The 14,825-nt window shown below is 37.6% G+C and overlaps 3 protein-coding genes across 3 annotated transcripts; 1 reads left to right on the top strand and 2 right to left on the bottom strand.

Annotated features, from left to right (window-relative positions):
• The first annotated feature begins 1,939 nt into the window (after nt 1-1,939).
• On the top strand, nt 1,940-4,562 carry LOC101305695. Its single transcript, XM_004306908.1, has 6 exons — nt 1,940-2,302; nt 2,825-2,911; nt 3,049-3,159; nt 3,251-3,314; nt 3,996-4,120; nt 4,270-4,562. Exons 1-6 carry the CDS (start codon nt 1,943-1,945, stop codon nt 4,336-4,338), a joined length of 816 nt encoding a protein of 271 aa, XP_004306956.1. The 5' UTR covers nt 1,940-1,942; the 3' UTR covers nt 4,339-4,562.
• Nucleotides 4,563-5,150: 588 nt separating this feature from the next.
• On the bottom strand, nt 5,151-8,222 carry LOC101305404 (vesicle-associated protein 1-2-like). The gene is made up of 8 exons (XM_004306907.1): nt 7,993-8,222; nt 7,796-7,866; nt 7,603-7,684; nt 7,383-7,498; nt 7,132-7,293; nt 6,978-7,025; nt 6,454-6,531; nt 5,151-5,313 (listed from the first exon to the last, which is right to left on the bottom strand). The coding sequence occupies exons 1-8, from the start codon at nt 8,042-8,044 to the stop codon at nt 5,203-5,205; spliced, it is 720 nt and encodes a 239-aa protein (XP_004306955.1). The 5' UTR covers nt 8,045-8,222; the 3' UTR covers nt 5,151-5,202.
• Nucleotides 8,223-10,102: 1,880 nt separating this feature from the next.
• On the bottom strand, nt 10,103-12,165 carry LOC101305980. The gene is made up of 2 exons (XM_004306909.1): nt 12,055-12,165; nt 10,103-11,344 (listed from the first exon to the last, which is right to left on the bottom strand). Exon 2 carries the CDS (start codon nt 11,300-11,302, stop codon nt 10,253-10,255), a length of 1,050 nt encoding a protein of 349 aa, XP_004306957.1. The 5' UTR covers nt 11,303-11,344; nt 12,055-12,165; the 3' UTR covers nt 10,103-10,252.
• Between the last annotated feature and the right edge of the window lie 2,660 nt (nt 12,166-14,825).

Consider the following 14,825-nt stretch of genomic DNA (forward strand, 5'->3'; position numbering starts at 1 on the left):
CCGTAGAAAAAAAAAAAAAAACTTTACCTAGAAATTTTCCGTTCAAAATTTATTGTGTCAAAACTTTATCATAATCATATCCATCGACTTCTTACGGAAACTACAACCCAACTTATTTATTCATGATAAGTAGATAAGATTATACATCTAGCAATTTTTTTGGAAATTATTCTCGGGCATGAATGATTATTATCTTACGAGGATGAATAAGATACTAGTGGAAGTAACATTATGTCGTAAAAACACTTCCATTTAAGCTAAGGAGAAATAAAAAAATTAATTCTCCAAAATTAGTATATTAGTCATTACATATAATCGTGATAACAAATGAATAAATATATTATTAATTAACACCCTTAAAATCATAATACTCCATGCAGAAAACCAGTATAAAATGGCACTAACCCTAAACAATACACCACATATCTTATTTAAACAACAAGCTTTGATTTGTACATGCGTTTGAGTTACAAATCATGAACACCACAGAGATGAATGGTCAGAAAAAGCAGGAAGCTGTGAGTATCACAAGTGAAACTACTCTCCAAGTGGGTGAGTGGATGAGAAAACCAATGTCCGAAATGAACGAGCAAGAACTTGAATTTTTTGGTGAGAAACTAAAAGAGCTAAAGATAATAGTGGCGGAACGAATCGTTGAACTAACGAGGAATGCTGAAGAACATAATCAAAGCAGTTGCAGCAAAGAGAAGAATTGAATCAATTATTTTTAGAAGTTCTTCGTTTAGAAGATAAAAAAAGGCTTTGAATATGTCTTCTAAATCTAATCTTAATCCTCCTCTTCACCATGTTTGAAATAATAATCAAGGAAATATATCTTTTCATGATATCATAGTGATTTTGTTTGCATTGTTATGTTTGAATGCTTTATATTGTTTTGTGTTTTTTATTCAACCTTTGCTTCGTCTTGTTTCGTTCATGTGTTGGTTGGTTTTTCAATCATGGAATTACCTTTTAATGAATGCTTGATTGTTTAGCCTTTAGATTGGTTACTTCCTAAGTTCAATTCTCACTGACATATGTAAGGGTGTGACGGGGCGATGGGTTAAATGCTTTTTATTTTATTTTTTTAAGTTTGTAAAACTAAAACTAATCGATCATATGGATGTTGTGTCGATTCAGAAGATAGAGGAATGAAGTCTTTGTTAAGGATCCACCTATCTACAAGTGTTCAGACGAAGTCTAGTTATTATGGGCAAATTTGTTGTAAAAGATGGATAACAAAATCATCCACACAGTTTTTGATGACGGTGTAAGCAACGAGAGACTATCAATATGCAGAGAGCTTCGTTATGGTGTTTGAGTTAAGATTTTGGTTTTTGTTGTTTCTCGGCTTCCACTTTTTGACTCATATATTCAATTTTCTTTTTTGATCAGCAATGTTCTTTCAAGCTATCAGTTTGTTACGTTTGAATCAGAGTAGTTTATTATGATATGTTGGGTGTGGCAGTGTAGGTAGCGAGAGACGACATATATGGTGAGAGTTTTGATATGGGTGTATGGATTGTTTGTCTGTTTTTGTTTGGCCCTCCACTCTTAAAACCATCTTATATTTTGTTTGTCACAAGCTGTTAGTTTGTTCACTTGTGCATGTTTGTTGTTGGGACTATTGGTAAATAAAGAGTCAAGTTTGGTTAATACCATGTTTGGTGTCACTGGATGCAAAGATAAATGAGTTTATGTAACACCTTGTTTCGATTTTGGTCTCCTCATATGATATTACGGTAGATACTGAATTTGTCATCATCATTAGATAACATCATATTTCTAAACAATAACCAAGCAACTATAAATAGTGAGACCGGTGTCGTTTCGGTGCTAAAACTCCGGCTCTGAAACCCATTCGTCCCTTTCATCGGAAAAAAGAAAATTATCTGTTGAGCCAATCCGCTCTCAATCCCAAAACCCACCTCGGAATCCCAAAATGCCGAAACACTCTGACCCCTCAGACGAAGAAACCTCGAGCTCCGGCTCAGAGGAACAAAACCCACAAGCGGGTGGTGGCGCTGTTCCAGAGTACGAGAAGCAGAGGCAAGCCAGAATAGCACACAACAGGGCGAGAATGGAGGCTCTGGGTCTGCCCAAAATGGCCTCTTCTCTAATGGGTTCGGCCCAGAATGCGACGAAGAGGAGTAGGAAGGGGAAAGGCAAGGTCTTGGAGGAGGACGATGATGAGGAGTATAGGCCTGAAGAAGAGGGACATGGTTTTTCTAGTGAGGAGGAGGAGGCTGATGATGATGAGGATTATGAGGATGAGGAATTATCTAGTGCACGTAAGAAAAAGGTAAAAGTGTGTCCTCTGAAGGTTGATATTTTACTACGAGTTTCAGGAAAGAATGTAGCTTTAGATTATTGAAATGACCTGTACAAAGTGTGCACTAAATAGTTTTAGTTTTACATAGTCATGAGTTTGTGAAAAAATTGATCATGGTGGTTTCGATTAACCCTTTTAAGTTTTAACCAATTTAGTATTTTGTTAACTTAGATATAAGTATAACTACAAGCAATGTTGCTAGTGATAGTGAGGCTTGGACTATGCACAGTTGAGTCTCGATGGGTATAGATTGTTTCGTAGAGGATGCTGCACTAGAATTTTAAGATGGTGTTGATGTGTTTGTGAACAGGGTTTCAACAACTACAACAAATATTTGAGCATGATCAGATGTGTAACTTTTGAATGCTTGGTTTAGCTAGCATGTTTGTTTTAATTCGTATTTATTGGTATGAAAGGTGTGCAATGGCATGAGCTAACACTAGTTGGCTGACTCTTATAATTCTGTTTTTGTTGGGCCTCAATCTTGTGAAGAATAAAGGTAGGAAACATAAAAATGCTCGTTCAAGAAGTAGTTTGAGCAACTCGGATTACCTGGATGATGATGAGGCGTTGAAGCAGGTGAGTGCCAGTATCATTTCAAACAACATATAACTTCGCATTGCTAGATCAGATTATGAGTGATTAACCAACTGCTGTAATGCTGGTCCTTGTGGATTACAAGGAAATTATACTGATTCGTTTGTATTTATATGCAGGCAATTGCTCTTTCATTACAAGGTTCTGCTGTTTCAGATGTGGTAAAAGATACTGTTAATGTAGGAGAGAACCAAACACAGCAAGATTCAGTGAGGAAGAGGAAAAAACCGGTTTGTTATCTTAAACGCGATTCTTCACCTTTTCCCTTTTTTATTTTTTATCTTATCTAATTGCCCCGTCTGTTCTTTGATTTGTATCCAGCAGTCTGCTAGTCGGCTTCAGATGACAGAGGATGAGTTGGTTTTGCACTTCTTTCAGTTTGATGGTAAACTGTATTATCTCTGTATTATGTCTGTGGTTTTAGAGACAAGTTAGATTTTTATCATTATTCTTGAAGTTGGTAGTTTAAGGAGAGACAATGAGTATTGTGCATCAGTCCTTTTTGTATCTTCTGATGGTAATTACCTGAAACAGAAGCAAAAATTGGCACTGGTCAACATAATACCAAAACAGTGTCATGGCTTGAGAAATACAATAGTAGAAGCCAAGTGATTGGTGGTTTATGAAAGCCAATAGTAGAAGGAAATAATGAGTATAATACAAGAAGGTTTAGTCCAAGTGATTGGCTGATAAGTAGTTTCCCTCATGCTATGTATACACATCAGTAATTAAATGAAGGATCAAAATACTTACACTGCAAATTGGAGGTCCTTTTGCGTGACCGCATCAACATTGTTTATAGAAAAACCCACACTGCTAAAATAGGTGGTGGTGTCATGGTTTCACATCCTTATTTTGAATATGCAACTTATAGCACAGTCATTATAGCACAGTCATGGTTTGTTTATGAGATTTACCTTAGATAGGGAATACAAATATGATTATGTTCTACTTGTCTATTAAATTCCTATCATTCTTAGACAACAGTTATAGACTAGCCCTTTTTAACTAGCTAAAAGAAGTATGTGCCTTTTAATTGAAGTTGATGTGGAACTCTGGCATGCAGAGAACTGCAATGGAGGAATTTCTGCTAGAAATTTAGAAAAATTAGCTGTCGCTCATGATTTTATATGGACTGATAAGGAGGTGGCTGACATGATTCATCTCTTTGATAGTGATGGAGATGCAAAGGTCAGTACCTACGGTTCTTAATGTTCCTTTCGATGCTCCCTCATACTTGATCAAGTCACTCATACAGTCAACTTTTGTAATCACCGGTATACTGTATAAATTACTGAAGCTAGTCTTTTTGTTTTCTTTTTTACCTATGAGAATTGCAGTTAAGTCTTGAAGATTTTCGGAAGATTGTTGTTCGTTGCAACATGATAAAAGCACCTGAAAATTCATGATGGGTTCAGAGAGATGATGGTCTTCATTTGGAGTACATGTCATGTGATCATTTCTCAAATTCGAGGTGACGAACTTCAACCCAAGAGCTTGAGAGAAATGAGTATATAATTTATAAGTACAAGTTACCTTCACTATCTTGAAAGACTGAAAGCATGAGATGTTTTTATGAATTGATAATGTAAAAAGTTGCTAGCAGTTGATTTTCTCAGCTTTGTTCTGGTCTTCTTCTTCCTTGTTTATTTTTTCTTTCTTTGTTGGCAAGCTGTATACGATACTGAGACTTTGGAGTTTGGACAATCATCATCTATAGAAGAAATTCAACCGTCACATCTGGGCAAAAGATGGGAGTTGAGTTCTGAAGCTGGCGCGTCCAAATAAGGTTAATGTGTATGACTGCATACTTCGTGACATGATTAGTGAAAAATCAATATCAAAACCTCATAACCTTTCTCTTCAATGACCTATTATATAAGTTTTCTTTCAGTGGGTAGGTTAGGACAAAGTCGGGCATAGAAGATGCATAATTGCTAATGATACATAAGCTCCATCCACAAATGCCAGATTGCACAAACAGATATGAGCCCCAAATTCAAAACAAGTCGGTCACCACACAAACAGAAAACTTTTGATTTCCCTTACAATTACAAACCCATTTAGACAAAAAAACTCCACAATGACAAAAAAGTTTCCTCTAGATGGTCTCACGATTCACATGTTTCTAGCGTCAATAGAGATTTGGTAAAAACACAATAACCAAAGTCACTGCTAGTCAATCACACATTCAAATTTTTGATTTTTTTTTGTTTTTTACATCTCTCTGTCTAGCAATGGAGTGCCACAGGAATAGGAAGAGTCTCTGCTGGTCATGTCTTCTTCAGAAGGTACCCCAAAATAATGCCAATCAAACCCACTATAACAACATAAATAAATGCAATACCGCCGCGGCTTGCGTTAGCCTCTCTCCTCAAAAGATCCTGTATAGGAAACAACATTGCTCAGCTACATTAATACAGGGTTGAACTAAAATCTGAAACTCAACAAAAGAAAAGATCGCCAAAAACCAGTACCAATCCCCTTAATTTATGTGCAAGAAAAGCTCAAGTATAAAATTAAAACTAGAAAGTGGAACTACTAACAATCAAACTGTATTTATTTTGGTACAGCCTATAAAAAAAAGGGTGGCAAAATAGTGAAATACCAAGGAAACTTAGAAACATTATAGAATATATAGAACAGATAAGGACGTCATTTGAATTATGTCAAGATAACCAAAAGACTCGGCTTTTATCACATCCAGCTAGTGCTTAAAACATGTTCTCTTGTCTCTTTCATTCAAAATGTTTTCCAGCCAAAACTTTCTCATACAAGAGCTTACTCATAATAAACAGATTGTTGACATTCTAGAGGTGGTTTAGAATATAACTTTTGCTAAATCATCGGAGGAGCTTTCCAGCTGGTATACTCCAGAGATGTGTAAAAAGTATCAGTCAAATGAATAGGGGGTTATGTAAGGGTGGAGAAAACTTAATTGCGATGAATCACAAAGGTTTCAGTTAAGAGTGCAAATCAGAACAATTGGCCAGTCATATTGAAAACGTAGATTCTTTTAAACTCCAAATCACTAGAACCAATCGAGTTCTACTAGTACTGTATTATCACAATTAAGTATTCCTGTACCCTCACCAAAAGGCTCATTGCTTATAGGTAGACACTACATACAGATTCCCATGTAAAGTTGGCATTCATGATCTTATCATTTAGTTTCATGAACTATCTACTGTTAGTTAAGTCTGACAAAACGGCTATAGCAAAGGATAATATCAAAGAATATGAATTTTACTTTAAAACATTGAGAAGTTTAGCAGTTGATTCAAAATACCAGAATGATTATTTCCAGAAATATAACAGTATTAATAGTGCAACTCATTTAACTTAAACCAACAATTGTCACGAGAAAGAGATGCTGAAAGCTTTCGGAATATTTAGTATGAAGAAATCACAAAAAGATATGATTCCGGAAAGAGAGGGTGAAGAAAGTAGAGAAGTACAGAACTACAGATAGGTCTCCCATAAGCCCCATAATATATATTGGAATATGGACAAAATATTGTTACCAGTTCTTGCTGAAGCCTATTATTTTGCTGAATAGCAGAATTTTTCTCATCAGTCAGCCTTGCAATAAGACTCTTAGCCTGAAATTACACATAAAACTCACAACATTAACATTTCAGCATATAATTGACAAGCTCATACCATTGAAAAGTATGTAATGTCAATGCTTGGACAAATAATGTATATAATGGACAATGAATATCCAAAATGGTTATAACTTACAAGAGATTCAGAGTGACTCTAAATGGCAAACTTAAAGTAGTGCTAAAACTCATCATAATCTAGCGGGAAGGGCACATCTGTCAAAGAATTTTTGGATAACTTAAAATGCAAGGTTTAGAGACTACAATAAAGTCTCATACTCCACAAAATCTACAGCTAGGGGAATTAACAAAAGAAATGGTGGGAATAATGTCTATAGGAAGAAATCTCAAAATTTCCTCAAAACACACTGCAAGTCACATCCATCTAACTCCCTCAAATTCAGCAACCCATACACCACACAATTTAAATAGAATCAACATACCTCGGAGTTATCTTGAGGCTCATGTCTCTCGCCAAAAGCTCTTGAAGCCTAAAATTACAGCATGACAAGATATCACTTAAAGTGAAAACCAAAATACACAGGTGAAATAAAAATAATTTCTTTCAACTCGTTTGTGATTCCATTAAGTACTCACAGCTTTGAACTCAGTATCATTTGAATTCCCATTGTCCACCGAAGCCCTAGGCGATGAACCTTCCTCTGAACCTTCCCGAACCGGAGATGGGGGCCTAGGAGGGTCAACATAGTTAACCTTCAACTTACACTCTTCAACATTATGCCCCGACTCCTTATTGAACTACATATCCACAAAACACATGCTCATATCAGCACACATAACATCTAACTAAATCTTAAAAACCAACACAAAAGACCAAATCTAACTACCATCTCTGGAGTGATATCCTTGGTGGTAGCCCCGGCGCTAGCAACTACACTCTGAAGAAGGAACTTGTCCTTGCATTGCATATCCGACGGCATCTCCTTTTGCGCTTGCATAGTCACTATTCTCACACAACAAAACCATGTCACTCTAGGATATATCACATCACTAATTAAGCGAAACTTCGCAATGAAAAACACAAAACCAATCAAGCTTTGTGTGTACCTATAACATCACATGTGGACCTCGGCAACACAACCCCAGTGTTGGGTCTAACACAATACTTTTTGGGGTTTGTTGTCTTTACCTAACAAAAACAAACATCCAAGTTCATTCAGATTCCAAACATCAAACGGACCAAAGTTAAGGAAACATCATAAGAATTAGCAGAAACTAATGAAGTGGAGAATCGAGTTACCTTAAAAGCCACATACTCATCGGTCTTGTTGGAGAGTTGCAGAGAGCACGAGATCTGCTTCTTCAGTTCAACTTTGTTTATCAAAAACATAAAAACGAAGTGAAATCAGAAACAGCGAAAATATAGTAAAACAAGAACACGCGGATCTGAAAGAGATAGAGTTTAGTTTACGAGGTTGAGTTTGAGGAAGAGCGTACATGCGAATTGGAGCTCTTGGGGTTCGATGTTGAGAAGCTCGCCGGTGCTCATGTTGGAAGGGATCGGAGTGAGGACTGGTGGAGGGTGGTTTTCCGGCTGAGGGGATTCGAATGATTAGGGAGTTGGGTTTTGGGGAAATCGAGAGCAGTAACAGCAGCAGGAACAACGTGAGAGTCTGTGTCTGTGTCTCTTCTCGTCTCTTCTCTTTCTTTCAACTCTCGGGTTTACCGGTTCCTCCGGTTCTGATCAAAGCGGTTTTATAATTGGCATTTTGGGCAATTGGAAAAAGTGATAAAAATTGGGTTGATTACAATCATCACATGATTTCAAGTTTTTTTTCTTTTCTTTTAATTATTACATTTTTTTTCTTTTAATTGTTACATAATTTATTTAATTTTGGAAAAGGAGCAATCCAGATGTTGAGTTGTCATAGTTTTTTTAATTTTTTTTTATTGACAATCATAACTATTATCGTAAAGTTGATCATATTGCTTAGTAAGGAACCCCCTATATACAAAGTTCGAGTCTCAACTCTCACCAGTTTGTGGCCAGCAGGTTTTGGGTGTCTCCGGGTTCATGCATCTGTAGTTGAGATTAGTCTGGCTTTATTGGGATACTCTCGTCAGTCTCGTAGATTTCGATCCGAATATGACTATATAAATGTGTTACCAACTTGCTAACGTAACCAATGTGTCTTGATGTCTCACTTCCATTCAAACACACTAAAAGTATAGTAGTATGTTTTATGCTACCACTGGAACTCGTATGTACGTGGATTGACAGGATTGTTATCAAGTAGCTTGGTAATCCAGTCTCTCTAATCTCTCTGTCTAGATTCTTAAGCTAAAGACGAGAGAAATATAGAAGACATTCTTGCAGAAAGAGGTGTAACCTTGAGAAAGCTCATAACCCACACAAGAAACCACTTGGCCATGCATGAAGCCAGGTGACAAACAACTCCAGCTGCTTCAGGTTCTTGAATTAATGTCGGCAGTTGGTGCACTACTGGCACCACCTATACATCAAGTCATCAACATCTGAAGTTTGAGAACTATGCAATGCGATCAGACGAATGTACTCAAGTTTAAGGCTAAAGTAAACATTCACTCACCCTGACAAGGCCAATGCATGAGGAAAGTTTGAAGCTTCTATATATCATCCCTCGTATGAACATCCCTAAACATGTAGTTTCCCTAGCTATGGAGCTTTGATGGGCGAGAAATGAACTCTTCATAGAGTCCAAAGGAGGCAAGATTGTTGACAGAGATCATGTTTCTCAAATATACAAACACACCCTTCACCTATAGATTCTTTAAACTAAAGTGATGGACCCAATAACACTTGGCCCTGTCTCAGAAGCTCAAGCTTTCGAGTAGTAAACAGATAGCTAGAGAACAAGCATAGGAAGAAACCTTCCTCTACCAACATCCAGATCGAGTAGACAGTCGAGGGCTTAGAACGCAGGTTTGCCAAAGCAAATGCATCAGAGTTTATGCTCTCAGTTCTGAAAGCAACTGGTATAACCAGTCGACTCAACCTCAAAAGTACAGTAGTCAAGTTCAAGTGATTCAACCCCATAAGTGTAGACCTCCATTCCCTCCTACAATCAAGACACCTTGCAAGTCTCTACCTTCTTACCAAGGTAAAGCTGCAAAAAAATCTATTCACACCTCTTGCGAAGACTAGCTTTTGATCAAGGCCTTGTTCATAACTGTCAAAGGTTGCGCCTTCTCATATTTCCTACAACCAGAGGTGGCTCCATCGGTGCGATATCATGCTAATACCAGCTGCATCGATCTTTTGTGGCTACCCTTGAAGGTATAGATGAGAGGATAGATACATAGTTGCGTACAACTAATAATAAGAAAGAACATAACTCGACTCATTTCCAACAGTTCAACTAAAATTATTATTTGCTGCCATACATCACAGGTATAACCTGCTAAAAAATTTGTTTGAACTTGAAGTCTGCACAAAGATATCCCTCTATATAAATGTGGTGGTCAATCTAATTTTCCTCAAAATACTATTTCTTTCTCCTTTTGTTAATGAGACGTACATCTGATTCAACCAAATAGAAACATAAATTACTGAAATGTATAACACATTAACACAAGAAGACATCTCTTTCCAGTATATTTCTAGATAGTTCTGACATATAAAGTTCATGTACATTCATAATTTAAGTAAAGAATAGGGTTATTAAACCACATATTTCTTCACCTACAAAAACAAACAATATTCAAAGAAACAGAAGTACTAATTTTCACCAGGAGGGGGAGGTTGCTGACGATATCGACTAGCGAAGCCTGCAAACCAAGCAACCCTCATCAACTGCATACCAAGAATCAGAACCCACCAAGATACCAGTCCTCTAATTGTATGCATCATCCATGCTGGTGCCATGATTTCAGTTCCAAGCTTCAATCCTCTCATCAGCTGCAACAAACGGTAACCTTCATAAACAACAGGGGTTACCAGCCAAACTGGTGACTGCCAATGCCAAGTCAGCATCTCAGTCAGAATCTGTACTGCGATAAGCAGAAGATAGGGACCCAATAGAACTGCAAATGAGATGGGAGGCAACTGGGGTTGGAGGAAACCCTGTTGCGATCCACAAGCCATCATCAGGGGAATGACAAATCCAGTCACAGTTGCAACTATATTCCAAAACTTGTAGCTTAAGGGAGGCTTGCTTCTACAGGCTTGTGCTGCACGTTTAGGCCGGGCAATTGAATCAGCCATGAGGAGAAAAAGGGTTACACCAAGATTGAAAATGCAATCAAGTCCGACCAAAGAAAGCAGGCTTGCTATGTTGGGGCCAAGAAATACGGAAGATATCGGTAGCCACAGTGTTGGCAACATGCCTGTGAGGAGGAGAAGAGAAGGGCCCAGAAGCCACATTGGCCATTTGAGGACCTGAAGCTCTGTTCCTGTCAGATTACTTGCGCCATTTAGCGTTTCAGTGTTGGTACCTGGTGCTTCAGCAGTGCTAGCAGAGGTTTCAGTGTTGGTACCTGGTGCTTCAGCAGTGCAAGCAGAGGAAAGGTTTTCAAATATGTTAGAAGTTTTTGTCAAAAAGTTATCACTGCCACTGTCCGTGGGGGAGTATGTTTCAGATGAGGGATCCCAGGAAGACAGTTTTGTGCAGCAAACAAGGGGACTTTTTATCTGAATGTGAGGGCAACCGTGTAAATGTACTGACTTTGAGCTTTTTAACAAGTTCAGGGATCGGAAATGGAGTCTGGGAACAGCATTAGTAGACATCATGGACAGGGCTTGAGTTATAGATGCCATTCTCTGGTTCATTGCCGAATATAACAACTTTGAGCAAGGCCTACACTTATCGGTCTGAAACATGTAAACATAAGATTCAATAATATAGGAAAGGAAACAGCAGAAAAAACATCACAATCAGAAGAAATCTTAAGAGAAACTAAATGGTCCCTGAATTCATATGAATTACTCCTAGCAGGTAAAATTGGCAGCCAAAAATTCATGAACTTCAAACAGTACTGTGAACTAAATACTCACATAATCTTAACCTAACTTTCAACAAGAAAAATTTCTTGAAACAGCTCAAAAGGGAAGCTCTACCACAACTCCTCAATCTCATCCTACTTTGGGATACAAGATTTATAACAAAAGACTGATTACATCAGCCCTGGATCATCGAAATACGCTTTCTAGTATGGCAAATGAACTCTAGAACCCAATTTCACCAAACTGGCTACTCTGAGATCATCTAGAGCCTTGCTGGTGGATGCCAGAGCAACAAAAATTCCAAAGCACCAGTCCCTTTTGGGAACTTTTAAGTTCAACCTTTACTTGAGACTATAATACTCATTCAACAGAGAATAACAGCATCTCATACTATAATTCCAGGCCAAAAATACAGGCTAATAAATAATATTCAATCCAAAATAAACCCTTGTTCTTATTGCCAATCAGCTATCTCCCAGCCAGAAATAGAACAAGAAAGCAAAAGAAAACAAAAAAGAAAAATACTGAAGACAAAAGAAGACAGAGAAACAACAGAGAGGGTGAGGAATTGGGTATACCTATCTGGAGGTGTTGTCGTTGTTGAGTCGATCCCAGAACGAATTGCATGGTAGACGAAGGTTGAGGTTGTGTTTCTCAAATATCAGAGAATCAGATATTTGGCTGACCGCTGACCGGTATTTGTCATTTAGGGTTTTATTTTTTATTTTTATTATTTAATACAAACAGTAAAAAGATGTGAAATCCACACACATTTTAGTAACTTCATGGTATGTGAATTTTAATACAGAGTGCGTGGATTTCACACCAAAGTAAATTACAAACTAGAACCTCTAAACCTCTAAAACCCAGCTCGCGTCCACTAGTTTGGGTTTCCAAACTGAATCACTGTTGGTCTGTCATCTCTTTGTCTAAACAAATTTTTGTCTCAAGTCTCAAACCACACTCACCTGCATGGCCGCCCCACTCCCAATCCGCATTACCTTGTTCGGCTCCTCCACCAGTGACGACTTCGCTGAAGCTGGAAGCGCTAGACAGTATCTGCAGTCGATCTACTCCATCTCTTTGGAGAGCTTCAACGATCCCTGAAAGCTTTGGGATCATATGAGTGAGAAGAGGAAGGCAGGTGAACCCACGCATATGCTGATTGTCGATCTAGATGCCTTCTTCTGCTGTGAAGGTAAGTAGATCTTGATGCCTTCTAGTCTAATTCACACATTAAGCTTCAACGTGTCTGGAATCTGAATCCCAACTTTCCAATTTTGGTGTTTTTTGTCTGAAATCTGTACCGATTTTAGTGCAAAAGCTTATCAGCTCCACTTGTTTCAGTTGTTTACCGATCTTTCTTTATGGCAGCTAGTAGCATCCCTCATGTTTCTTTTCTTCTTTTATTTTTGTGTGCACCTAGTTGTATTATTGAATGCAGATAGGAATGCGTGTATCACGATAGAACATCTTGCAGCAGGTCAGAACATTTGTGATTTTCTTTTCACATACAATTTATAAAATGCTTATTTACAGATTTTATTACAAGTTGGTTTTTCCAAATTTAAGACATAGGTATGTGTGATTTGTGCATAACTGGCTTTTCAGATTGTTGTGGCAGGATTACTAGATACATGAGAACATTGTGAAGCAATTAGAAAAGTTTCTTTTAGAGATCTTGTGCATATGGTGGCTACTTTCCCTTTTACGGCTGTGGTTTGAATGTTCACCCTTTTAGTAGTAACTTCAGCAAAATAGCTGCAGTTGATTGATTCTGGCAAAATACTATATAAGGTTTAGTGCCTTTGGAAAAATCATAATTTAATATGCATTATAGGAGGTCATTCGTACCTTTGGAAAGATTTAGAAATATCTGGTTTCAGACACAGTTCAATGGAGTTTGCTGACCACTAGGGTGAATGCATGAATTCATCTGGCAAAGTTATTGATCTTCCTTTACTCTTATGCTGATAAGCAGTCTGTATAATGTGGAACTTTTGTTTTTTTTGTTTTTAATTTTCAGGGTTATAGGATTAGACGCGCTACCTTACATGTCTTTGGTCTATGCGTTGATCTGCATGTCTTTCACTGTTTTGTTTGTGTTTGGGGTTATATCAGACTTTGAAGCAACAGATGGTGCATTGGTTGATACATTTACTGATGCATTTTATATCACTTCTGTTATGGTGTTCACAGTGGGTTTTGGGGACATTGTTCCTTGGTGTCATTCTATCTTTCTCTGTGATATGTTGAGTATGTTTGGAGGAGGTCCCATACAGTTTATCCTCAAGCACTTTGTGAGTGTGTTGGCACAGTGGTTGTATCATAGATATCTTTTATGGTGGAGACCTACGGGTGGAGATCCTTCTATTCTTTATAAAACAAATTTATATAGCCTTTATTTATGCTCATACTAGGATCATTGCGCTAAGTTTCTGGTTTAAATGACTTTAGCCCAAATTACAATTTCTGAGTGATATATGACCCTCTCCCACATTTATTTCTTGACAATTCAAATGACAATTCAGGGATTACTAGAGACAGATGGGTTCGGTCAACCAATTGAGTGGCTTGAAGAGTGAAAATGTTTTAGAATTTGTGGAATCAGAGGTCTGAAATACTCCATTCAATACTTGTCACAAGCCATTAAAGTTTGTTCTGGCCCTCTATTAGCTGTGGCGTATTGTTTACGATCACTTTGCACCGAGGATGACAAACCAAACTCAGAGGTATGGTTCCAGTTTCCAAAATTGAGCAGTTAATGCCTTAGGGCTTCATTTCCTCATTTAATAGTTCTATGTAATTGAAATTATCAATGTTCAATCTAACTGGTATTTTGTTATATACAGCAAGTGTTTGACGATATTAAGTCTGCTCTTGATGTGTGTCAGATATTCCGACTTCAGATGGTCCATGATGCCTGAAAATACGATGTGTGGTCAGATAATTTATGCTGCAACTGATATGTTATCCCTGAAGGTTTGAACCTTAAAACACATGAATGGATATATTCTCTTTTTAAAGAAATATATGGGAATAATCAAAATGGTGCTTTGACATGATAATGTTTTTCAGGGTTGTGTAGACTATCACCATACTATATACAAGGTTATGAGTGTTATCTATACCAGGAGAGGAGTCCATGTGGAAGGTTGAGTCATGCACTCTGCCCTTCTCCAGTTCAAGAGGCATTCATGAGCTTATCAGATGTTTTTGGCGAAAAGTTAAAGTCGAATGACTTTTGGATAGTGTCTTAGTGGATCCCAGCCATTGAAAGTAGGTTTCAAATCAGTTTCTCAGCTTCTCAGTCCAGTACAACAGTTATAAACTGCAACCTAAACTCAAT

This window comes from Fragaria vesca, linkage group LG7 (assembly GCF_000184155.1).
Source record: "Fragaria vesca subsp. vesca linkage group LG7, FraVesHawaii_1.0, whole genome shotgun sequence".
Taxonomy (NCBI): Eukaryota; Viridiplantae; Streptophyta; class Magnoliopsida; order Rosales; family Rosaceae; genus Fragaria; species Fragaria vesca.

What these genes read in the sequence shown, in the direction of transcription:
- LOC101305404 (XM_004306907.1), bottom strand. Translation starts at nt 8,044, where the DNA reads ATGAGCACCGGCGAGCTTCTCAACATCGAACCCCAAGAGCTCCAATTC. An exon ending in AGCCTCAAGATAACTCCGAG is followed by an intron (nt 6,532 to 6,977) that starts GTATGTTGATTC and finishes GTGTAATTTCAG; the next exon opens with GCTAAGAGTCTTATTGCAAG. An exon ending in ATAGGCTTCAGCAAGAACTG is followed by an intron (nt 5,314 to 6,453) that starts GTAACAATATTT and finishes TTTCCTATACAG; the next exon opens with GATCTTTTGAGGAGAGAGGC.
- LOC101305695 (XM_004306908.1), top strand. Translation starts at nt 1,943, where the DNA reads ATGCCGAAACACTCTGACCCCTCAGACGAAGAAACCTCGAGCTCCGGC. An exon ending in CTAGTGCACGTAAGAAAAAG is followed by an intron (nt 2,303 to 2,824) that starts GTAAAAGTGTGT and finishes AATCTTGTGAAG; the next exon opens with AATAAAGGTAGGAAACATAA. An exon ending in GCACTTCTTTCAGTTTGATG is followed by an intron (nt 3,315 to 3,995) that starts GTAAACTGTATT and finishes TCTGGCATGCAG; the next exon opens with AGAACTGCAATGGAGGAATT.
- LOC101305980 (XM_004306909.1), bottom strand. Translation starts at nt 11,302, where the DNA reads ATGAACCAGAGAATGGCATCTATAACTCAAGCCCTGTCCATGATGTCT.